Source organism: Strigops habroptila, chromosome Z, assembly GCF_004027225.2.
Source record: "Strigops habroptila isolate Jane chromosome Z, bStrHab1.2.pri, whole genome shotgun sequence".
Taxonomy (NCBI): domain Eukaryota; kingdom Metazoa; phylum Chordata; class Aves; order Psittaciformes; family Psittacidae; genus Strigops; species Strigops habroptila.
The window spans coordinates 73,162,257-73,187,905 of NC_044302.2; the positions used below are offsets into that span (position 1 = coordinate 73,162,257).

At 35.0% G+C, this 25,649-nt stretch overlaps 1 protein-coding gene across 5 annotated transcripts in view; it reads left to right on the forward strand.

The window, feature by feature from the left end:
- Window positions 1-25,649, forward strand: part of RFX3 (regulatory factor X3) — a 121,683-nt gene that overhangs the window by 53,452 nt on the left and 42,582 nt on the right. For all 5 annotated transcript variants that reach the window (XM_030512194.2, XM_030512195.1, XM_030512197.1 and 2 more), the window contains exons 2-4: window positions 1,648-1,772; window positions 10,391-10,488; window positions 20,693-20,951. In XM_030512194.2, the coding sequence (XP_030368054.1) occupies window positions 1,656-1,772; window positions 10,391-10,488; window positions 20,693-20,951 (474 nt within the window). In that variant the 5' untranslated portion in view covers window positions 1,648-1,655. The remainder of the gene's footprint in view (window positions 1-1,647; window positions 1,773-10,390; window positions 10,489-20,692; window positions 20,952-25,649) is intronic.

Consider the following 25,649-nt stretch of genomic DNA (forward strand, 5'->3'; position numbering starts at 1 on the left):
CTTCTCTTCAGGGGTATGCTGAATCCCTTCATCCCTGAGCCTGTATTGATACTGGGGGTTGCCCCAACCGAGGTGCACTAGGGACCTTGCGCTTGGCCTTGTTGAACCTCATGAGGTTCCCCTGGGCCCACTTCTCAAGCTTAGCAAGGTCCCTCTGAATGGCATCCTGTCCCTCAGGCATGTCAGCTGCACCACTCAGCTTGGTGTTGTCTGCAAACTTACTGAGGGTGTGCTTGATCCCACTGTCTCTGTCATTGATGAAGATATTAAGCAGTATTTTTTTATTGTTTAATATCTTTAAAATGGTCCCAAAATGGAACCCTGCGGAACACCACTCAATCATTGGTCTCCATTTGGACAATTCCAGTTTTATCCCCATGGTACTAGCCTGAGTTTTTCTAGGATGAGTCTCATTTCCTTTGCCTATTTTTCCTCTAGTGACTTCTTTTGACAGTTTTTTTTTTTATTGGAACCCACCCAGTTTCAGTGCTATCTGTGCCTCTATGCAGGCCTTTCTTAATGAATGGCAGCGTTAAATCAGACTGGATCAAGAACTCATCCCCACAGCTGCTGTGGAGTAAATCACATTCTCACAACCTGATCTACAGCTGTGTGGAGTAAAAGCAAAAGCAAAGGAAATAATACTGCTCATATACAAAATAGAAAATTCATATACTCAGTTAAGACTATTATAAATGACCAGGAAGATGACAAAAATTTCCAGAAATTGATTTTTGCAGAAGAATAATCGGAAGATTCTGCCTCAATTTGGCTATCATTTTCACTGATTAATCATCCACTGCTTAGAAGAAATAATAATAATTTAAAAAGTCTAACTCCTGTTTTTGAATTAATTTTAGTTTGTCACCCACTCAATTTTATTGTCATTTTTCCTGTGCAAAACTGAGGAATCCCATAGTTCCTAGTCTATGTTTCCTATGAAATCAGAAGTCATCCTTGGTTGTCTTTCTGATAAGTTTTCCTTGTTTCTTGAACCATTTCTGTATTCTTCTTAGATTTCCACTGTTCCATTGAAATGTCAGGGTCATGATCTTAGGCACTTGTCTACCATCTGTGTATTTCTATATAGATTTTGTGTCAAAAGTTTCTTCTCAGATTTTAACTTTAGTGGTTGCTTTAATACTTTCTACTGAAAGTTATCTGAGCTGCTTTTTCACATGACCCATTGAATGCTCTTCAGAGCTTGCTTTCTGGATTACAGGCCTTCATTCTGTGGCCTTCTAGAATTTTGACTTTGAATTTGAATGTATGAAGTTTTTAGCATAATTCAGTAGGCCAGGGAAAAAAATTCTGAATGATGACCAGTTATTTTCACACTGAGAGAAGATTTGCTGTTGATTTTTCTGAGTTATTCCTAATGTGATGAAACTCAGAGAGATGATGTATATTTCTGCACATGTAAATAAAAGGTATTTTGAATATAAATAAGATAAACTTAAAATAAAAACCCATTTGCACCAACTCATATGCTAGTAAGAGTAAAAACCTTTTGGCCATACCAGGATTGGTATTAGCTAATTTTAAGATCCAGATAGAGATAAGCAACAAATTAGTGTGCTAATAAAAGTGTCCAAAAAAACCCACCAGAACACTAACATTTTAATTTTGTGTCTTAATTTTATTCAGAGATCACAATGCAGACATCGGAGACTGGGGCGGATACAGGTTCGACTGTGACTTTACAGACATCTGTGGCTGGCCAGGCAGCCGTGCCCACACAGGTAGTTCAGCAAGTACCAGTTCAGCAACAGGTAGGTGGCTGTTGTTTTTGGGAAAAAAATTCAGGAAGGATGATTCTTCACAATGTATTGAAGAACTTGATTTTGTACAAAACTGCTAAAGGAACTCTTTTGCTCTGCTTTTATCAATTTTATTTACCTAGAATTAAAGTAGCCAGAGAAAGGCAAGCTCTTTTCAGGATCTCTTCCATACCTATGACATCTGACAAGCACGAGTAGTACACATACATGATTCTAATGTAAGTTATTATGGAATTCATGTAACAGCTCATAGAAATTTACTTACATTTATGTTACTGAGTATTTTTTCCTTTAAGCAATGAGCAATGTATATGTTTCTGATATTATTGGCAATATAGTTTCTCCTTTTATTTGGACATCTAAGTAAGTGCAGTACAAGTGTAAAAATGAAAAGCACTGTCCTTTGCATCACTAGGCTTGAATATCTGCAGATCTTTGCATAATCTCATGAAAGTGTTTGTGGTGTAGTTCATGATGTGAATTTGCCAGGGATGTAAGAAGACTTTTGTAGCAGTCAGCACAGTGCACGTCTGTTACCTGAGACAGTCACTCACATATGCACCACACACAGGCTTTGGAAGGTGTGGTCGCAGAAGAAAATAGGGAGAAAAATAGGAAAAGTGTGGGCGTAGAAAACAGGAACTGAATGTGAAAGCCATTTCAGCTGTTCGAAGACTTTTCTGGAATGCATAGAAATCAGCTGTCCATGTGATGAGCACTCTGGGTGATATATTGTTTTTAATCAAAAACTGACTTACAAGTTTCAGAATAATATGAGAACAGTACACGGTTTATTAAATAATGTAATTTGTTTCTGTGCTGGTGGAGCACTTTTCCCTAAATTAAATTCTTCAGCATTTATTAAGTTCAGTTCAAAAATTCCAGGTGATACATTTTTATGTATGTGTTCCACAGTCTCATATATTTCACTAACGTTTTTTCCGTGTCATACAGACTCAATCTATAATGTCTTATAGTTCCATTCCTATCATTTCTGCTTATATCTTCATGTATCTTTTAGGATGGAAGCTTTTTTAAAAAAAAAATAATTATTCAGAAAAGCATTGAAATGGAATTCAAAATTTTATTTAAATGCTTGCTTTCGTGTATTTGCTTAGAATGCACCACTAGTGAATCAAGAATTGTCTGAAATATTTTCTCCTGAGTTCAGACTGTTAAATAGCTTACTGTGTTTTTACTTGAATGTGGATTAGGATGGAGACTTTTGAATACTATGTTAGGTTTTAATTGCAGCTTCCTTTGACTTAGCTAACCTTTGTAGGAGATATTGTCTGGTTAACTATTTTGTAATGTTTGTGAAGCTGAAAAATTCTCCATGAAATACCATTTGGATAATTTCTCTGATTTTTATGTTCTTTCTTGATGACAGATCTTTAATAGATGTAGTTTATGTGATTTGTTCTTTGTTATGCCTGTATTTTAGCTTTTCAGATAAAAGATAGCAATTTGGTAGTGCTGCACATTTGCTTATTTTAAGCAATCAGGATATACCTTCGATGGTCTAATACTACATACTGAGTTTTATCCATGTGGAGTACTGATGAGTATGAGGCATTGAAGATTGGTAACCAGTTAGTGGCATATAGGAAGGTATTCCAGTTGTCCGTTATTCATGTAATACTTGTGTCAAAACACAGAAGCCCAGGATTATATTGGGGTTTTTTCTTGCTTGATTACAATTTAATGAGAATAGGAAACTGATTTTTTTGCATGTTGCACTATCTGAGTATGTTAAACTGTCCCTGTAAAACCTTACATACATCTCCTTTAGTACTGCTGCTTCCGAGTATTCCCTTTCATTGAATAGTCCATCACCATTTTGGAATTTTTTTTTTTTATTCTTTTCCCCCTGGGGATATTAGATTATATCTCTCCTGTTGACTCTGAACATTGCTTATAAGATTCAGCATAATGTTTCAGAAAGGAAAGCTAAGGGATCAACCCAGCAAAGGAAGAAGAGTGCAAAATTTCTACAAAATTTTGCAGGGATTGAAGATGCAGCAAGAGTGTTGGGAAATCCAATGCAGGCAGTATTGCAGTGACTAAAATATGGCATGCATAGGAGATTTATGTTGACAGAAGGCCGATTGCGGAAGTGGATGTGTGGCGAGGAGGAAAGGAAGAGTGAAGATGTGAATGTGGTATCCCAGCAGGAGATGTGATGAAGAATGTGGGTGGGGTAGCTAGTTTTAATTGTAGGGTTAAAAAAAGGAAGGAATGTCAAACATTGAAACAATCAACGTGTTGAGGAAACTGTAGGTGTGATCTGCCCTCAGGAATTATCTGTTTATAGGTTGCATTTGCCTAAAGTTAATATCGGCGTTATGTACATTTGATAGGGCTAATTTGCCTAAAGAAAATCAGGAGAAAGAGTGTTAACTTCGTCAAGTCATTCTTCTGATGGCAGAGGAAGAGCTTACTATTTCTGCACGTTAAAAGTTACCAATGTTGAAAGTTGGAGGGAAGGTTTTAGGTGCGTAGTATATAAGGTATGCTTTAATTTTTTTTTCTATTGTTTATAAAAGACATAATAATGTCAGCTGTATCCAAAATACATGTGAATACTCACATTAGGATTATATTCTCTTGTGAATATAATTTACTAAAACAATAGAGCATTTCTTGAATTTGGTTAAACTCAAAGATACTGTAACGTAAGTGTGCACATGCAAGAATTTGGCATGAGCTGAAACATCTGTACGATGTTTACAGTAGTTTATTAGTACTTTTTAGTGAAAAATGCCATTTAGGAGGGGATTTTTATTAATTAATATTAAAGCAGTTTATAGGATTTTATTTTTCCTAGTGAGGTCTTTGTTTCCTATGTTTTCATTCCTGTATATGCGCCATACTTACATCTCATGTATGCATTAATTTGGGGTTGTTTACAAGACATCAGTATGATATTTATTCTCACAAAAAGTGTATCTTTTTCACAATGAAACGTTTTTGCCCTGAAGAAGAGTAAGCTGAATAAGTGGAATGGTGGACTAAGAGCCTTTTTTCTACAGCTGTGTTTGTACTGAAGCATCTTGAGCAAACAGTGAAAGAGTAACTTCTGATATTTTCAGTAAAACAAATCTCTAATTTGCATATAGCTGGTATAAATATGGAGCTCATAAAAGTCTTCTGTGATGCTCCAAACATAGGGAAAAAAGGATACTATTAATGAAAACCTGGGCTTCCCTTCTTATTAAAATGGCACTGTTGGCAGTGGGTTTCATGCAGCACAGCAGCTGTCAGTGTCGAGATGGGATAGATGGGAATGGTAAGGGAACAAACATGTACGCATGTAAGCAAAAAGCAAGACTAAGACCAAAAAGATGTGAATGTAATTAAATGGCATTTTAATAGCCCGAGGAATTTCCTTAGTCTTTTGTTTCCTCAGATACCAGGATTTTTCACTAATATATCATTGCTTTTTCAGTAAGCACTCTTTAACACAGTGTAGTGAGCTTCTAAGGATTCAAAACTCAGTTTATAGTTTATGCCATGCAACGTGGAAGAATTGGAGAAATAAAACTAAAAATAGTCATATAATCTATTTCATAAATATATCCATGTATACTTATATCCATAAGTATATCTATGAATCAGAAGTTGAGCAAAGCATTTCTTCATATTTAGTATACATAATGGCCATCACGTTCACAAAGCATTGTATCATTAGCTGGAGATGCAGATGCTTCTGCTAATCAAAATTGTCCTTAATGCAAAATCATGTTTAGCATATGAAAAACATAATCATGAACTGACATTAGCCATAATATAAATATGAATGCGCTTAGAATATTACAGCATGTGCTATTTATATGTTACTTGGCAAAAGTAATCCAGACTAATGAACATACAAAAATTATTTTTATCTCCGAGAACAGAAAACAATGCACATCCAAATCATTTGCATCATTTGCACTGTGGATAATTATATGTTCTTTTTAAAATGGAGTTTAAAAATCCTTAAATATTTTGCCCTTTGTTCTATTCTTTGCTTAGTAGTACTTTGAATATAAAAACCTTTTGTTGGAAATCAAAATTCTATCTTTAATCTTGTGTCTATGCTTCAATGTAATTTCTGCATTTCAGTATGCTTTTATGCACTTTATTTTTGTTTAGAAACTCTCATAGATGCACATTATCTTAGTCCCTCAATTGTCCTCTGAGGTAGTATAATTAATAATATCATTTATTTGCCTTTTTTTTCCCTTCAACTAGTAATTATAATTACACATGGATAGTGAAATAAGTTTTCATTTGCCTCTTGTTCTTCTGGAACATTTCAGCTGCTTACTTCTAATCCTATTCCAGTTACTTATTTCAGGCTACAATCACTGAAGCAAGAGTAATAAAAGATGTGCTGTCTGACCCTACTTAACTCATTTCCTGTACAAGTCAGTACATTTTCCAGCCAGACAATAACAACAATTACCATGACTAGCTCACCAGTCTACCCAAAACCATGTAATTTTGAAGTCGCATACTGTCCATTTTAATAAATATTTCATTGTGTTTTCTGTTTTCAGCCCAAATCGTTTACTTCTTGCTGTATTTTTTAATACAAGAAGGCTATTTAGATTTGGATCTCCATTGAATATTCTTTCTGTGATCTCCAATTTCTGCTTTGCCCCCAAAACTAAGGAAGATATCTGATACAATTTCTTTAACAGTTTAACAAAAGATGCAAAGAAAATGATAAATAAACCAGAAGGGAAGAATTTTTTTTCTTTTTTCCCCCCACAATTTCCACAAAAAATGTTGGGGGTTTTTTTGGTGGTGTTTTGTTTCTTCAAAACCAACTTCTTTTCAAGTAATTTGTGCTCACAGAAAGTAGATAAATGCAGTTAATTTCTTCCTGACATTGAAGAGTAAAAAGAAAATCCAGAGGCACTAGAAATAATTCCCATTAAAATATTTTTGCCCAGATGAAGTAAAATAGAAAATAAAATTAGTAATGGAGATATAACAAAGGTTTTCTGCATGGCAGAATTTTCATATACAACGCCATCCTAAAGGCCACTTGTTTTATTTGTCACAGCTTTACAGGAAAAATATTTACCTTTAGCTTTCTCTACCTTAAGGTTGTTACGTACATTGCAATACAATGTAGTCACTAAAGCTTCCTTGGGCACTATAATCAGTTTAACCATAGCATTACTGAGTTTCAGAGAAGCTGAAGCAAAATAACAATTTTTTATAAACTGCCTTGGTTTATTACTGGAAAAAAACTAACCTGATTCAGTGGCTCCTTTGTATTGAACTTCATCGTTAAAATTTAAAGGAAAGACATTTTGATCTATGAAAGTATATAAGATATTATAATAGTGCTTAGTCTATCCATTCTTAAATGTTGCTTTAAAAGATGAGTTACTTTATTTGCATGAAGAGTCGTGACCTTCCTAGTAGTAGTGGTGGATAAAATGAATTTGTTCTTGTTGTTCCAAATCAGAAAATAAGCACATTTTGGAATTTTTCTGTTTCCTGTCCAATAGACATTGAGATTTGATATACTTTACACCACTTTTTCTCTGCAGTATCCTCTCAGTTCTGTGGTAAAGGTCTTGCACTGTGCTGAATCTATTGTTTTCGAAATTATAGAAGCTTGTATCCAAGAATAATGGGAGAATAAATAGAATGTATAGAATGGGAATAGGAAGTTTTTAATGTTGTATTTGTTCCATTTTGTCAGTATGCAGATTACATGGAGAAAATCACATTTCCTTTATAATAGAAAAATAGTGTGGATTTTTTTAATAGGGAGTAAGCCGGTGTGTGTGAATACAGAATGAAGTGCATTTTGGGAGAAGTTGGACAAGAACATTTAATTCATACTGACAATAGCATCATTTCCACACTGTTTGCCAGCAGTACTACTGGGACAGAAAACTGAGCATATCCGTTACATGGCAGGAGACAAATTACTGGTTTTAAGAACAAAGATGCCTGCTTTCAAGATGTTTTCTATCTGTATAGGTTAAGTAGATCAGTTTGGTTCTCTGTAGTAGACTGATCAACAGTGACTCCCCTTCTGTTGATTAAAGGTCATAAAACTTTAGTTATCCAAGAGGAAGAAATGCTTTTAGAGTCAAAACCTACCATGTTGCACATGTTTCTCAGTAAAGCACATACGTATTTTAGCCAGTTAACTCATGAGTAGGTGGGTTTATCATAAATTGGCAGGTAGGAATATAGCAAGCTTACAGGCATAACTCTCTGGTAGTGGATTTGGATCATGCCCATTGCATGAAATTGTGATTTGAGTTAAAGTTGTGGAGTCAAAGGTAATAGAAATAGAAGTAGTTTGATTCTTTAGAAAGACATCAAAATAACTGTATTTATGTTTTTTAGTTTAAAAAAAATTGTTCTAAAGCCTAGAAACATGCATAATTTGGATCAGAGTTTTTTGTCTTGACTTTGAGAACTGAATCCTTCTGTTAAATAATTAAATATTATTAGGAGAGGAAATGTACACAGCTATACATTACCTTAATAATTAGAAAACATCTTTAAAGTATTTTTAAGTTGAGAAATTGTATTTCAGGTATATTTCTCAATTTATTGCAATATAAACAGGGGAAGTTCAAGTTAGAAATAAGGAAAAAGTTCTTTACTGTGAGGGTGGTGAGGCACTGGAACAGGTTGCCCAAAGAAGTGGTAAATGCTCTATCCCTGGCAGTTTTCGAAGCCAGGTTGGGCAGAGTCTTGGGTGGCATGGTCTAGTGTGAGGTGTCCCTGCCCATTGCAGGGGGTTGGAACTAGATAATCTTAATGTCCTTTCCAATCCTAACTATTGTATTATTCTATGATATGAATTTATCATATAACCATAGAATGGTTTGGGTTGGAAGGTACCTTAAACATCATCTTAAGTTCCATCCCCACTGCCATGGGCAGGGACACCTTTGACCAGGTTGCTCAAAGCCCTGTCCAACCTGGTCTTGAACATTGCCAGGGACGGGGCATCCACAGGTTCTCGGGCAACCTGTGCCAGTGTCTCACCACCCTCATAGTGAAGAATTTTTTCCTAATACCTAATCTTTATCTCTGCTCAGTTTAAAGCCATTCTCCCTTGTCATGTCACTACATGTCCCTGTAAAAGGTCCTTCTCCAGATTTCTTGTAGACCCCCAATACATGTAGTGATTCATGTGGGAAATCATAAAACTTTGGATTTTAATAAATATTTCAACCATCATGTTGTGTTTCATTGCTGTTAATGGGTAGGAACATCTCATTTTCTATCATGCCAGTATAGCTGCATTCAAAACCTTGGGTGTTTTGGGTTTGTTTCAGAATTCAGGCTTTAATGTCAACCTAAGAGAAGTTTTCTGTGAAAATCTAGATTCTCCTTTCATAGTCTCAGTCAATACTGTATAAGACTAGGAAAAATGTGGTTATTTACAGAACTTTTAAAAATACAGCAGAATTGAAGGTATTAAAATAGGGTATTCACAAAGAGGTCTTGAAGATGATCCATCAAATGCAGGAAACCCAGATTCATTGGGTGCTTGCAATTGTTAGGACCAACTTGATAATGCTGAAGTTGATTGATAAGAAAATCAATGACAGTCACGTAAGAGTAGCTTATGTTAAATCTATTTACTAAATATGTGCATTGTCACTTTCTTAATTCAGTTCCTTGGGTAAAATTGTGCTGGGCTGTGAAGTCTGTAAAGTCCTTTTATATCTTCTAGATTCTGGCCTGCTCTTGAACCAAAGTATGGCTTCTCTAAGTGATGGCAGGGTAAAATATGGATTTCTTAATTGTTACAGTGGCAGAAGGCAAAAAAATTAATAATGGAGAGAAAATTTGCATAACCTGGAGCTTCCTTACATAGTATATAAATCAAAGGAATTGGTTTATGACTATGTGTGCTTTTACAAAAGAGGCATGCCATTTCAGCAATATATATGAAAATAAGCCATGCCTTACTGCCATCTGTTCTTTAGGTCATTGATGTAAAACCAGTTTTTGTCAGAGTTTGTTATAGCTGATAATATTTGGCGGAAGTGGTTACTCAGCTTGAGTGTTTTGATGCGGCCCTCATTGACATGGTTTAGTGGTGGACTTGGTAGTCCTGGGGTAATAGTTGGACTTGATGATTTTAAAGGTCTTTTCCAACCTAGTTGATTCTATGATTTTGTAATTGTACACTGGATCAAAGCACTACTGGGAAAAAAGCTCATATCACTGTAGTGTATGTGGATCAAAGCTCTTAAACGAGCTAAATCAACTTAGTACAAACTTTTGTTCTAAACTTTCTCCAACACTTTTGAGCTGTCATTTAAGGTTTGTCCTATTCAGGACTGAAATGGAAGAAAAGGCATACATGTGGCCAAATGATACTTTATTCCGTAGTAAATGTAATTCTTCAGCTAGGTGCAAAGCATAGCTATACTTCATTTCATCCTTATTATGCTTTCCAGTTAGTTGTGTCTTTGTCACTGAAGGTATGTATGCTCCATGAGCGGGCATCTTCAGTGTTAGGGCTCCATTTACCAGTCTTATGGCACAGATATTGTGGAAGAAAAGGAGCTTCCTTTGCCATTGCTATGACATACATCCAAATTTCTGTTGTTTCTTTTTTTCAGGTACAGCAAGTGCAGCCGGTGCAACAGGTACAGCATGTCTACCCTGCCCAGGTTCAGTATGTGGAGGGAAGTGACACAGTCTACACTAATGGAGCTATGTAAGTTGGCAAATTATCAGAATTTGAATTTTTATTAAATTGTGAAGTTAAATACATATTTTCAGTTAGGTTCTACCAACTAGTGTATTCTAAGATGGAAGTAAAAATGATTCAATCGAAGCTCTTTTATTGTCAAAATAGTTTTTTTGGATGAAAAGATGAATTCACACTGTTTATGAAGTGTTTATAAATATTAATTTATTGAGGCATATTTTTTGTGTAAGTAGAATTCTTGTGATTGTTTTAGTTGGATTTACATGAAATTACATGTAAGGTACAACAGTACCTTTCAGTTTATGGCCTTGGCAATGCTAGAGAACGGTTAGACTTGATGATCTTAAAGGTCTTTTCCAACCTAATTCATTCTATGATTCTGTGATTCTGTCTGTAGGATGTACTTTGTTAGCTTCTGTCCTCAGGACAGAAGGCAAGTCCTTCTGTCTTCCTGGCTGCAATCCTAGCGGCAAATGCATATAAAGCTGCAGCAGCTGTAGTTACTATTTAAAGAAAGTAGTAATATAATTAAGTATTTTTTTCCAAAGCAGTGAGGAAAGGTAGAAGAAGGAGAGTAACATTGTGTCCTTTTGCTGTTTCTGTAGCCTCTTTTCTGCACATTATTGTGCATTTCCATGCTTCCCTGAACATGCTTTTGCATCATCAGGTTCCTTTCTCCAATACGTAAGATTAGAAATATACAATAATCTAGGCTTGACCAGACCTCTGGAGGTTATCTAGTCTAATCCCTGACTTGGAGCAGCACCAGCTTAGAAGTTGGCTCAGACATCAAAGTAGGATCATGTTGCTTGGAAAGAAGCTTTTCTACCTCTCTTTTTCATTTACCATTTTTGCTGTGTTACTGACTTTGGAAAGAAATAAATTTAGAAAGCTTCTTAATTATCTGCAGGTACTTATTTGTTGATGGTAATCCAAAAGTGATTCAAAACAGCAATATTATTTGGATCAGAGACTTCTTATGTTAACGCTGGCAGCATACTTTGGTCATTTCTACTAGCACATTTTGCTTACTCAATTTTTCACATACTTTCTTGTCTGTTTTCACTTTTAAATCCTAAACAATGTATCTTCAATAGACGTTAGACTTCCTTGTGGTACTGGTTTTGACAGAGATGATTTTCTTCATAGCAGCTGCTATTGGCCTTGTGTTTTGTATTGTATTTATATTTTGGACTTGTGCTGCAAACAGTCTTGATAACAATAGGGATGTTTTAGTTCTTGCTGAGCAGTGCTTAGACAGAGCCAAGGCCTTTTGTGCTTCACATGCAACCCTGCGAGTGAGTAGGCTGGGGCTGCACCAAAGGGGTATCTCAGACTGTATGACATGCTCAACAATGAAAGCTGGAGAAAGAAGAAGGAAGGAGGGATGTTTGGAGTGATGTTTGTCTTCCCAAGTAACCATTATGTGTGATGGAGCCCTGCTTTCCTGGAAATGGCTGAACACCAGCCTGCCGCTACTACCTCATGAGAGGCAGTGAATTAATTCCTTCTTTTGCTTTACTTGCATGCAAAACTTTACTTACTAAACTGTCTTCATCTCAGTGCATGAGTTTCTCTTTTACCCTTCTGATTCTTACCTCATCCCACCAGAGGAGAAGGGAGCAAGCGGCTGTTTGGGGCTTAGTTGCTAGCTGGGGTTAAACCACAACAGTCATTTTTGGCACCCAGTATGGGACTATGGTCCCTGGCTGTGGTGTAAAGCATATTTTTCCACACTTTGCCCCCTTCAGACTGGCCCAAATGCTATGGTCTGAGCTATGTCCTGTGGGGCTGATGTGCCAGGCAGTCAAACCACACAGTCCAGTAAACCCAGCTGTCCCTTTCCTCCACCTGGCTGGAGGCAGGGCCTCTTTCTTCGCAGTTAGAGTATTTGTTACTAGATTTTTGTAACTGCAAAAGCCAAAACTAGTCTTTAACATGTACAGGAAAAAAGGGAGCGTGGCAAATACTATCGCTCTGTTTCCTGTGTTTCTCTGTTTCCTGTGGCAGTCGATTCCAGGTATACTGGATATCCCTCCAAGTGAAAGAAAACTGCAGCCTGCACTCTGCTGCCAAAGGGCTCAAGAAAAATGTGTTAGGGATATCAATCATAGTATACCACTTGCTGCGTTTGACTCAGATCAAAGTTTAGCATGACCCATACAGCAGCACTCAGTGGCAGCATGACTTCCTTGTGACCACAACACTCTTAGCCTCCAGAAGAGGTCATTCTTATATAGGCTATTATTCAGGTTTCTCTTTTCGTAAATTCTTACGTGAGCTGTGGGCCCATACTTGGCACTGTTTGAGATATGAATTACATGACTGCTTACAGTCCTTCATAAAACCAGAGCCAGATGTTACTGACGGCTTCATACAAACCTTCAGGTTTCCATGTTTTAATGTGTTTCTAAATCTGAATCATAAAATCACTTTGTCAGTTTCTGCAGAATCAGTCAGTGGGATACAGAAGACTTCCTTAATACAGTAAGAAAGCTCTCCTTAGCAGGTGAGCCTAACCTAGATTGACTTTCCCTACTATACAAGAAAAATTTACCTGTGTTGTTGTGAACAGGCAAATCGTTGTTTAATTATTTTGGGAACATTAACCTTTCTAAAGATTATGGTTTCATTCGTGGAGAATTGGACAAGTCTGTGTTTCTACTCAGAATTTTTAAGACTATATATTGTGAAATATACATAAATATACATATTTTCTCATATACTTTTATACTCCAGATTAAGAACGGAAAAATGTCATTTATATAGATTATGTAAATGAAAATTATTGAATAGATTAGACATTAGGAAAAAATTCTTCACTCTGATGGTGGTGAGGTGCTGGCATAGGTTGCCCAGAGAAGCTGTGGATGCTCCGTCCCTGACAGCGTTCAAGGTCAGGTTGGATGAAGCTTAGAGCAACTTGCTCTAGTGGAGGGTGTCCCATGGCAGGGGGGGTGGAACTAGATGATCTTTAAATTCCCTTCCAACCCAAACCATTCTATGATTCTATGATTCTATGTATTACATGCCACAGTGCTATTTATTTGATAGGTGAGGGAGAATGGCCTGCTAGGTTGCTGATGGCTAGCTTCCTTCAGAAATTGAAGAATTGGTTTTCTATTTGCCGTTGAATTCTGTTGTGATAGAAGCACAGAGGCCAGACTCTTGTGCTAAAATATTTAGGCAAGTGTTCAGATCGCAGTTCATCTTTTTCCATTCTTCATAGAATCATAGAATGGTTAGGGTTGAAAAGGACCTTAAAGATCATCTAGTTCCAACCCCCTGCTATGGGCAGGGACACCTCATACTGAAATCTATGAAAGATGAGCCTTGTAGATCCTGACAGATTCACAGAATTGTGTATCAGGCAGTTTGTCCAGTTACTCCCTTTCCAGAAATTGTCTGTTTCACTTTCAGAAAATAGAATTAGGTTTGTAAATCATGTGATTGACTAGAGTGATCACTTGTTTGTCTTTTGGGTTGGTTTCCTATAATTATATGTTTGATTTATCTTATGATAATGCTAAATCAAAATCTTAATTATAACTCAATATCAGATACAGGGTGCTTCCATAACCTATCAAGTTGATAGTATTGCTCTAGCAATGGAATAAGAAGGCTGCAACTAGTAGTTAGGGTGAAGACATTAATTTAGTGTACAGGCATCTCTGGAATAAAAGTTACAGCAGATCTAATGAAAGAATTATTTTTTCATGTCAAAAAAAGCACTTGCAAACTAGCACTGATTTAAGTCCATATATGATAACAACAAAGGATGCAGTTAGAATATATATGAGGAAAGTTACCTGAACCTTTTGAGTCCAAAGATAAGAAGTTTGTCAGTTTTCACAGTCTTTGTCAAATGTAACTGTTGTATTCTTATAACATGATTCTTCCCACGCATTTTGTAACATGATTTGTCTACACTTAAAAGTTATTTGGTGTTATTATTATTGGAGGCATAATGGTAATTCAAGGGGTGTAACTTGCAACCTGTCACATATATTGTATAATATGAGAATATTTGAATTATGTTATCTATGTTTGTGTCTAGTTAATAACAATTTTACTTGTCAAGCATGTCACTCTATACTGAAACAAAAATGCACAATTATTGCAATGGCATGTACAGGCTTATCTGGCAGTTTAGAATAGATAAAAGAATATTATGGCTGCGCCTGTATTAAGAAGCCAAGTGAGTCCCCTATATAGACATGAACTTTCTTCTAATTGTAATGTTTTAATCAAATGTAGCCATTTACCTGATAATTCTGGTGTGGCAAAGAGGGTTTTAATTGCCGAGATTGTCCAAGAATTGCTGTTGTGCCCAAATCACATTCTTCACCGATTTTTTTAGTACTATTTGTGTGGTTTATGTGGGCAAAAGATAACTTGTATGCAAAACCAAGAATTTGCTATTACTTTAATTAAAATCTCAACTGTCAAATCAAAGAATCATTATTGATAGAGTTGTTACCTTCCTAGTACTTCCTAGTATCCATCTTTTTTTCTCTGACATTATGCTTACGCTTTTACTACCCCTGTTCTTACTAGGGTCAATGGCTCCCATCTGAGAAGGGGTTACAGCAAGTTACCACCATCACAGGTCTTGTGCCTGGAGAAATATGGTGGTTTGTAGGGGGGTTCTCTACTCACACTATGTCTGCTTGCAGCTATGTTAATATGTTTCCTAGCACAGTCCTTGCATTGTTCTTCATTGATTTCCGTTTCTGTGTTACATTTGAATTTACTGTATATGGCGTGTTTTACATTTGCTGGGTACTCCTTGGATATTGTCACTCCAGCTCATGATCCTCTTTGCTACATTTTTAATCTACACCTAATAGCTATTTGATATTACTGTCTGTTAGTTAGAGCAATGCATTAGCATTTTAACAAGGGGTTTCATACCACACAATCGTAGAAAGCTAAGCTAAAGTGGAGACAGTTTAAGTAACATTTATCTGATTGTTCAACAGTTACTATTAGAGCTAAGCTAGGACAAAGCTCTAGGCTAGCACAGACAAGTCTAGACAAAGAAAGCCTGACAAACTCAAGTCTTGACGTCTTGCAGATTTAGTACAAACTCTGTGACAGGTTCCTAACAGTGGCAATACCAGGTTTCTTGGATGACAGGTCTGCAGTACTTCATCTGAATTTTTAGAGGTCTGTAACTAAGGTTCCTTTGCCTGTCCAATTTACAGGTCCTGAGAATATAATTCATAAGATTTCTCTTGTGATTTACTTTGTTGCCTGGTTTACTGCATTTTCCTGCAGTTGTGCATCGAGTGTGCTTTTAATGCTTTATTTCCATGTGGAAAAATATCTTGCACAGAGTGTTGAAGATCTCAGTTCTTTGTTATTGATAATGAATTACTGTCAGTAACATATTTACTTTAATTTTGGAATGTGACTAGTAAGAGTTTCTTTATATGGAATAATGCAACTCTATTTTAGGTAAATTTTATAAATAACAGTGTACCTTGAAATGTTTGTTTTCATCTAGTGTTTATCATATTTATATCCCATGAAATAATTCCTTAGTTAATTAAGTACTATAAAAGGCTAACTTTCAATATGGAAATGACAGTGGAAAAATATTTGTATGCCTGCCTACTAAACTATGTACATAATCTCTACTAAAACTCACAAGAATAATTCTGAGGTTATTACTTGATGAGTAAGATAATAATAATTATGTAACTTGCTTATTTGAATTGCAGAAAAATAAAAAAAAATACATTAATTATACTGAATGGTTTTCTTGTTTGAATTAAGATGCTCTTCTTGTACAGCCAATGTGAAGGGATGCTGGTATTTCAAGTTACAGTATAAAAGATATACGTACTTATATATATGTAAGTTCAAGTAAAAAAACAGATTTATGTACGTTTTACCCAAGACTTGAATTTTCCAAGTCAGTGCCTACAGCTAGTGGTTAGAATTCAGTAGTTAATTACTTATTTTGCAAGACACAGAAGTTAGTAGAATGTAATTTCAAGTTAAAATCTAATGAAAATAAATATAAACTGCACTGCCTGAACTTCTAACCTGATTTGAGAATTTTTGTTTAAATACACTCTGCATTTCTCAATTCCTGGGAAAGGAAATAAATCTGTTTTGGGGTTTTTTGGGGGTTTTTTTGGGTAAAACACAGAATGACGGAAAAATCTTTCAACAAGGCAGATATTTCGAAGACATGAATAAAACCACCCTGAGCCTGTAGGGGACTACGCAAATATAAATATAGGAAAAGTGAGTCTGTCCCATCAACTGCTTGCTCAGAGAAAATCTGTGGCCATGATCAGCCTATGTAAGAAGCCCGAGACATGATGGCATGGCAGGATCACTGATTTGTAGTAGTCAATAGATCAGATTCTTGACATTTACATAGAACGTGAATTATTTCTTATGTGTGAATGTATGCATGTGCACACTGAAAGCTAAGGGAGGGCAACAACAAGGTTTACTCTTTCTGTGCCGCTGTTTTTATTTGTCTCCTTTCTTTGAAGAGACAAAAGTGTATCTAAAAGTTAAGCTCAGTAACATTGCATTAATGTCTGTAATATAGCGCGAAACATTGCACTTAATTTACATGGTAGTGCTGGGGGTTCAAATCATTATAAAATGTATGTAAGCAATAAGGCGTAATAGGTGATGCCTTGAACTACTGTACCTTGCAATCCTACTCCAACTCATGCTGATTTCAGTAATTTCCAGTGAGAGATCTTAACATTGGACACATGTTCTGGGCTTGCTTAATCTAATTGAATTTACACAGTGTCTGACTTTGTTTGACTTGTTTTCAGGGTAAACATCATCTAGTTTGCACAACCTTCTGGAAACCTAGGATTCTGCACCCTAATTACTTAGACTTCAAACTTATTAGTAACTGTAATGAACATTCTAATGCCATGTTCTAGTAAACACTGAATTTCACAGTGTTTCAATAGGAGTAACTATTAGATTCTGTTGTCTACCTTGTATCTCATGCCACAGGATACCATCTTGATGTTCTCATAAAAAAAACAGAAGACTTTAGTTGCATTGAGTCTAGTCCCTAGGTCATCTTTATATGCAACTGTTAAAGAAAAGAGCCAGGAGGGCTTTTACAACCTTTGCAATGGGAAAGAACTGACTACATGGTATATGACAGATTATCTGAGAAAGTATTGCATGTTTGTGCTACAAGCGCTATGGGGAAGTTCCTTATTTCAAGTTATCCCTTGTGTATGTGTCTAAAGGATATCTCATCTTATTTTCCTCTGCTACAGTTTGATGTTGAGAGGTCATGTTATCATATGCAATGACCTTAAAACTTTTGAGTCACTGCTTTCAAAGCATCATCTCAAATCCAGCTGCATTTTTTAATTTCCAGATGAATTTGTTTGTACTTCGGTTAAATTAAAAAGCTCTTTGCTAAGTTGCAGATATTATTGCATTTAATAGTTATGGTTTTATCTCACTTCTAATTACCCTGCTGGTCTCTATGGCTGAAGGTTTGCCTAATCATCTCCAATAATCAGGTGTTCTAGAAGAAACTGCTGGTTGTTAGAACAAAGGGAAGAGTGTGTTTATGTTGGAGCATGTACACTTGTGTACCCCAATGATTGCTCTTGATCCATTGATAAGGAATACTGTTATATGCAGATATAGGTCTTCTGAAACAATCAGTCCTTATTTACAGGTCTAAACAAGGTAAAAGAAAACAAGCATTTCCTTTTGTCTGTTACACACAAAGTCTGTGCTGTAATTTTCTTGTGAAATTTTGAGCATTCTGTGGGGTTTGCATTGCTTTAAAGAACCGCCTCTTTAATTCCACTTCTGCAAGTGAGACTTGTTCTCCTCACGTCTTCTGGACAGTCTTTTTCTTCTAGGCATGTCTATTTTTACTGTCAACAGTGGTGTTGTCCTTCTGTTCCTTTCCTTACTGATACCTGATACTGATACCAAGTTTTTCTTTCTTCTTTTGGCAGAAATTACGGTGTTCAGTCCTTTGATAATCATTTGCATGAACCGCTTCCCCTGACCTTCCATTACTACATGTTCCTAAATTGTCCTCCGCTGCATAGCTCTGTTCACATTCTGTAAACTCTGTAATTCTAAGACACCAGCTTTGCTAGCAGTTACCTTGCTTATCATAAGATAAACAATACCAGAATGATATCAAAAGGTATCGCAATGATACCTTGGCTTGATAAAACAGATTAATTGGAACCGAACGGTACCTAAATACATACAGAGGTTATTACAAAGCAAAGATAACTGATTTTAACTCTCCTAAAGAAATGTTAATGAATTAAACTGTCTGTTTGGGCATTAGTCCCTTTTGTTTTCAGTAGACTGAAAGGCATTTCTGCAGCTGATCTTGAGGCTTTTGAAATACTCAAAATAAAAAGCAAAATTTTTAAGTAGCTTAAGGAGGGCTGAGAGCAAATAATGTAGTATAAGGCTATGAAACATTTAGGATTTTAAAATTAAAGTTTTTGAGATTCCAAAGTCTCTGAAGAGGGAGGGAGAAACTGTGTGTGAATACAACAAAAGTTCTGACTTTGGTTGTTGATAAGGTACTGTATGTTCTTGAGTTATTTAAAAGTAAAAGTTTACTTCACTAGAGCGAAAGAAGTAATTGTTCTCTCTGAGCCCATTGTGTACTAATTAGTCTAGTGTAAGTTTAATTAAAAAGCCATAACAACAAATAGTAAGTTGCCATGGCCTTTTCTCTGTATTGATAAGAAACTAATTAATCCCTGCCTATATAAAGGGAAAAAAAAAAATACTGACTTCAAATTCCTGGATAGGTATATTAATCACCAGCTTACTTCATAAAACTTGGATGCTGCTTCCTCCTTTTGTTGTGTTTTTGGAGAAAAGTGTATTTTTTTGTTGAACTCGTTTAATTGCGTGGTGTTGCATGATTTTGTGTTTTGTTTGATTATACTAAATAAATTGGAGACTTACACAGAGATTGGTCACCTCTCTGTTTTCTCTGAATCATACTTCTAAAATTTATTTACTTGGACTAAGTGTATCTCAACATATGCAGCTCCAAGTTAGTAGAAAACTTTGAATTTCAAAGTAGTGTTTCCTGTTGATTGCAAGCAGTATTATGGATTTTTATGCTTAAATAACAAAATTATTGTTTGAGTAAACTGACTTGTTTTTACATTTTGACCTTTCTGTCATTATGCTTGCCAAGATACAAAGTGTAGTAGTCATGAAACAGGATACAATTTCCAAACAGGCTTTTCCAAAATGAGGAATCTGGCCTTTGGAATAATGAATGCTATTTACTTAACAAATCTGAAATACGTTGATTTGAAGGTAAAAATTTAGTACATGGGAACAAATGCACATTCAAAATGTAACCTATGAAGAGTAGTGATTCAAGATGCATGATTAAGAACATGAAAAAATGTTGGAAGGTTTCAATAGCTGAATGGTATGTTAGGGTAAACTGGTTAATGAGGCATGAATGTTTCAGAGTTTAAAGTGATTTAAAAATGTTACTAATGCATATCTTTAACTTCTTTCATATTTGTGACCTTTTTATAAGTCATAATTCTGTTTTGGTTTTATTTCTTAAATGTTCTTTTTTCTTTCATCATAATGTGAATTCATGTCCTGTTTTGAATTCACCTTGCAAAAATAATGGCATTTCCGAAAATACCAGTGAACTCAGAATTTCAAGCTTCAGCCAAGAACTTTAATGAATTTAAAAACAATAGATCACATAGGATTCTTGAACATATGGTTCTCTTGGCTGACATTTGTATCAATTTTTTGAAATGTTGCAACATGCACAGTGTGCAAAATATGTGACATCTGACTAAAATTCAAAGTTTTAATGTCTGATTAAAAGAATGGAACTTTATAAATTGCTTTGCAATATATTAGTATTTGTATGAGCTCTTTCTGCCTGTCTCCTCAATTTTTGTCATACTTCCCTTTCCTTCTTCCCTTCAATGTAAGACTGACAGATTTTCTGTAAGGTTTGGTGGATGCATGGTTTAACATTGTCACTGAATGATTTATTTAGTGCTTTGACTTGATTAAATGTTATTCTCTGAGGAGGCAGGGATTGTTTGCTAATCGTATTTAATTTGGTTATAGCTATTGTACATAAATTTCTAGAATTATAACATTTCCCTCAGCTAAATGAGCAATAAAAATAACTTCTTTTCCTTTTTGTTTTCTTTTCTTGAAGCCGATCAACAACTTATCCTTACACAGAAACCCAGATGTACAGCCAGAACACTGGGGGAAATTATTTCGATACTCAAGGAAGTTCTGCACAGGTGACAACAGTGGTCTCATCCCATAGCATGGTGGGCACTGGAGGGATTCAAATGGGTGTCACAGGAGGACAACTCATTAGCAGCTCAGGAGGGACCTATCTGATTGGCAATTCAATGGAAAATTCTGGTCATTCAGTGACTCATACGACACGGGCCTCCCCAGCGACAGTAAGTATTTCAGACTGATGCAAAATCTTTGAGACTATTTTCTTAGCTACTCAGATGTTCTTGCAGACTGTCAAGGTTTTTGTGACAGAATGTATAGCAATATTGAGTTGTCAGAATAAGTATTACATAGTACTGTTTGTAAAATAAGTATTAAGTATATAAAGTAAGATACAGGAGTAAAAATACTGTGCAAATTGAAACATGAAGGCAGGCCTTTCCATTGACAGCTTGCAGATATTTACATTTCACAGGTTAAATTTTTGCATTCAAGTAATATCAGTGAATGCTTTGGGAATGCTCACATAATAGTTTGTCTGAGCTGAATATTTGTCAGGTTAGGAACTAAGATTTTGTATTTGTTCTGAACACTTAAGAAAACCACAGTGTTGTTGAGTACAACTATGTTAGATGTAAATGATAAATAATGAAAGTTACATGTGTAACTTCCCTGTGTTTGTTTGGTTTGTTTGCTTAATACTAGTGTAGGCTTGGTAGCTTATTCCAAAATATTTCCAGTTGTTCAGAATACTTAGCTACTACTGTTTGACACTTTGTTCTTGCTTAACCTATGGTATGTTTCCAAGGTCTATTCCAGATTAAAAATTTATGGTGGAAGTGTGTTACAGTACTGAAGAAAGATTCATTCTGTTACAACTGTGGTAGATAATATCACTTAAACACAGAACTTGCCAGTAAAAGCTTGCTCAATTAGCCTGTATTTCAGTTAGGAAAATGGGCTTATACCTAGTCTAGCTTTGCTGCATAGCCCTAATGAGTACTTTTACCTAATTCTTCTGGGTATTCTAGTCTGGATGTAGAGATTTGGAAGTAATAGGGAAGAGAACTGTGAAACATAACAGGAGGAAGAGTTGGAAAATATAGTGAGGGAGATAAAGCATCATTAACAATACAGATTCATCGATACTCAAAGGGGACTTTATTTTTACTCAAGGTAATGAGTGAAAATCTGATATTCTTCTATTTGGAATGATGATGAATGTTTATGATAGCATTGGATAATTTGGATGATCTGATAAAGTCTCTATTTTGATTCTTAAGGTCGTATGGATAAATACAAAGGTGGTATGGATAAATACAAAGGTGGTATGGATAAATACAAGGTTTCTGTACAATATAAAAAATTATTATTTAATCCAAAACCTGTGTAATATTATTTTCTGAAAGTATATATTGTAAAGGGTTGCAATTAATGAATTGTATAAGTATCAGTAACATAGTGGGATCTTTCAGCTAGCAACAGAGAATCTTATCTTTGAGTTACAAAATCAAAAAAGTGTATTTTAACTTCTGCCTGTGTTTTACTTTATTTTAGTAGAACAGAGTTGCGGAAAAAAAGAATCATTCCTCTTCAGATTCATTTAGTTAAAATCAAGATTTTAAGCTTACTGTTTTCTTTTTTCCTTTAAAGTACTTTGTCATTTTACTTATTTGGATGATATTTCAATAGCTTTTCACCTGACTTTATGACTGCCAAGCACAGGCAAAAGAGATAATTTTCTATAGGCATAAGTGGCGAGGTACTGGAACAGGTTGCGCAAAAGAAGTGGTAAATGGTCCGTCCCTGGCAGTGTTCAAGGCCGGGTTGGATGGGGCTTTGAGCAACCTGGTCTAGTGGAAGGTGTCCCTGCCTATGGCAGGGGATTGGAACTGGATGATCTTTAAGGTCCCTTCCAACACAAACCATTCTGTGATTTTATGATTCTAAGTAAGGAATAGGTCTTCTAGGTAGGCTGAATTTTGAAAAGTCATGTTTCTTTAAATGCTTTAATGGTAACAATATTCCTATTTTTCTTAGTTGTTTTAAATTATTCCACATTTCAGTACAAATATTTCCTCTTTCAGAGATCATGCTAGTTTTCTCCTTAATCAAATAGGAACAAATGCATTTTTGTGTTTTACATATCATGCTCTAAGTTTTCCTTTATTCACGAGCAACACTATTCAGTCAATGGAAATACTTAACTGAATATGAAATCAAGTGAGGCTTAAATGCATCCAGTAAACACAAATGAAGAGCAGTAGATGTACCTTGAAGTTGGGTATCCTAGAATTATTTGAATTGTATTAAAACTCCGTGCTATATTTTCAACTTAAAAATTGTTTTGATTTTTTTTTTTCAAAATTAGAAGTAAAATTTGTCAAAATTTATCAATATCTAAGGTTCATACTTTCAGCAACATCTTTCTCTTGCTTCATGTGCCAATGAAACAGCCTGTTTTTGTTGTTCCAAGTAACTTCTATACTGCTGTATTAGCTTGCCTTTAAGACAGGAAAAAATACTGCTAATTAAATTACAAGCATTAAATTGCGTTTTTAACATCAAAATAGCGTCCTCTGTTTTTTAAGGTGTTGTTTATTATGTATAGTATAGTTCTGTAAGTATGAGACATTAAAATATATTAGAAGTACATTTCTTGCTAAGGAAGTGGGGCACAACATGATTTTAGATTTTATAATTTTAGACTCTTGGTATGTCTGGCTCAGGTGAAATATTCAAGAGTTAATTGAAGCAGAAAAGGTTCAGCTTAAACTGTAATTTTAAAGCACCAAGTCTGTTTTAATTTTACTAGAGGGCATAATTAAACAGAATAGAGCAACATAGTATTTTATTTGGATTGCACTTTAGATAGGTAGAGCTTGCTTCACTTGTGATTCTCATTTGATCTTAACCATTACAATATTTTTCATTCTTGTATAGCAAATTTATTAGAGTCATCAAAATAATGTATCCAGGCTGGTTTGCTAGTGTAATACTCGGAAAATATTTCTAAATTTTGAATTAGTTTGGAGAATTTTCATATAGAGACAAAGACTATAGAAATTAATAACAATTTACTTATTAACACTTGTGATCATCACGAGCTTTCTTTTCTTTTGCCATAGAGGTACTAGTCCTTTTCACTCTTTTCAACTGCTAACTTCATTTGTTTTGTTGTTATTCACCTTCACTGATCAAATCATTGCCTTCTGTAACAAAGAAATTAATTATATTATTGATGTTATCTATTTCTGATACATCTAGCTTAAGTTAAAAGAAACAAACCAAACAGTTTCAGGTCAAATGTATAAAATAAGTCAATTTCATTAACTTTGTCTTAGATAAACCCAAAATTTAAAACTAATTGACTTTTCATCAGGTTTGCTATTTGATTTATACAGAATTCAATAGAAGAGGCTCAGAGACTTTTTACTTTTATCTTCACTTCATTGTCTTCATGGTTTAATGTGATTCTGAGTTCGGCTTCCGGTTTAGTAAAGAGCTAATACTTTGATTGTAAGATTTCATTCATTTCAATTTCTGTCAAACATTCATACAAGAAAGCTGTCCTGCTTAAGCTATAGTAGGCAACAGCAGTGTATTTATAGCAAAATATTAAGAATGGTGCACTATTAAAACTGTTTCAACATATATACATTCATGGTTCATGTTAGAACATTTGTTAGTATTTTCATTACTTATTTCATTTTCATTGGTTTCATTGCTTCTTCCTTTTTTTGTACAATAATTGTACGATATCCTTTGCTGGACTATTAAACTACTTCTTTACCTACTAAAAAGGATTTTTTCACTAAAACAGAAAGGCATTCAGATTATAAGACTTTCTATATAAGATATTAGGTAGATAAATAGCTTTCCAAAACGACCATTTTCATGTAAATATATGTGGATTGGCAAGAATAAATTGTACTTGCGTTGAACAATAAGTGATTTACCCTAGCTGGATGTCTATTTTAAATAATTTTGCATATTGAAACCTGTATGAAAGAGTTATCTGTTAGGTTTATTGTCAGCTATCATGAAAGAAGGGGCAGCTATACTTAAAAGAGACTAACTGGAAAAACGGATTGCCATGTTAATAATGAAATCTAAACAACCTTTTTTTTTTTTTTTTGTATGTAAATGTCTAAAGACTGTTCTTGTGATGAAACAGGTTTATCTAATCAATATATTTCATAATATCACAAGGTTCAAAAATTCATGTAGTTTCTAGTAATAAATTGTCAGCCAGTAAGAGGCTCCCATCTATTAGTCTTGTTTTCTAACAAGCTTTACAACTGATCTGCAATTACAGTTGCCATTCATCCATCATCAACAACAAAAGGAGGTCTCCACTCATGCTGCTGGAGAAATTTATCCTTTTTCAGTGCAAATCTAGATGTGCATGAGAATAAAAGCAAAATTAATATGGACATAAGGTATCAACACAAATTGGAACTTCTGGTACTAAGCACAGTGTGCAAAATTTGCTCTTAACTTTAAGGAAGGGATGGTACCTGTGCAAGATGTGTTGTAATTAAAGGAGGGAGAACAACAACAACAGCAAGGCCCAGTGTAAATATCATATCCTGATAACATAATTTTAGTGGAAGAATTATAATTATTTTAAGAACAAAAAGTAACGTTTAAATAGTCCGTTAAAAGTGGATGGGTTATCATTTGGAAAATAGTTTGAGATGAGATTTTATTTATTAATCTCTTTCTTGCTAGAGGAACTTTTTCCTCCTCCATTCTCAAACTCTTTTGGTAGTTTTTATTTAGATGGATACATTTTAGCATAAACCAAACCATTTCTGATCCAGTCAGAGATGCACAGATTTTTATGCTCAAAGAATTGTTAGATTGTTTGGTCTGACCTCTTACACTGGCAAGACATTTACTAATAACTTCTTCAACTG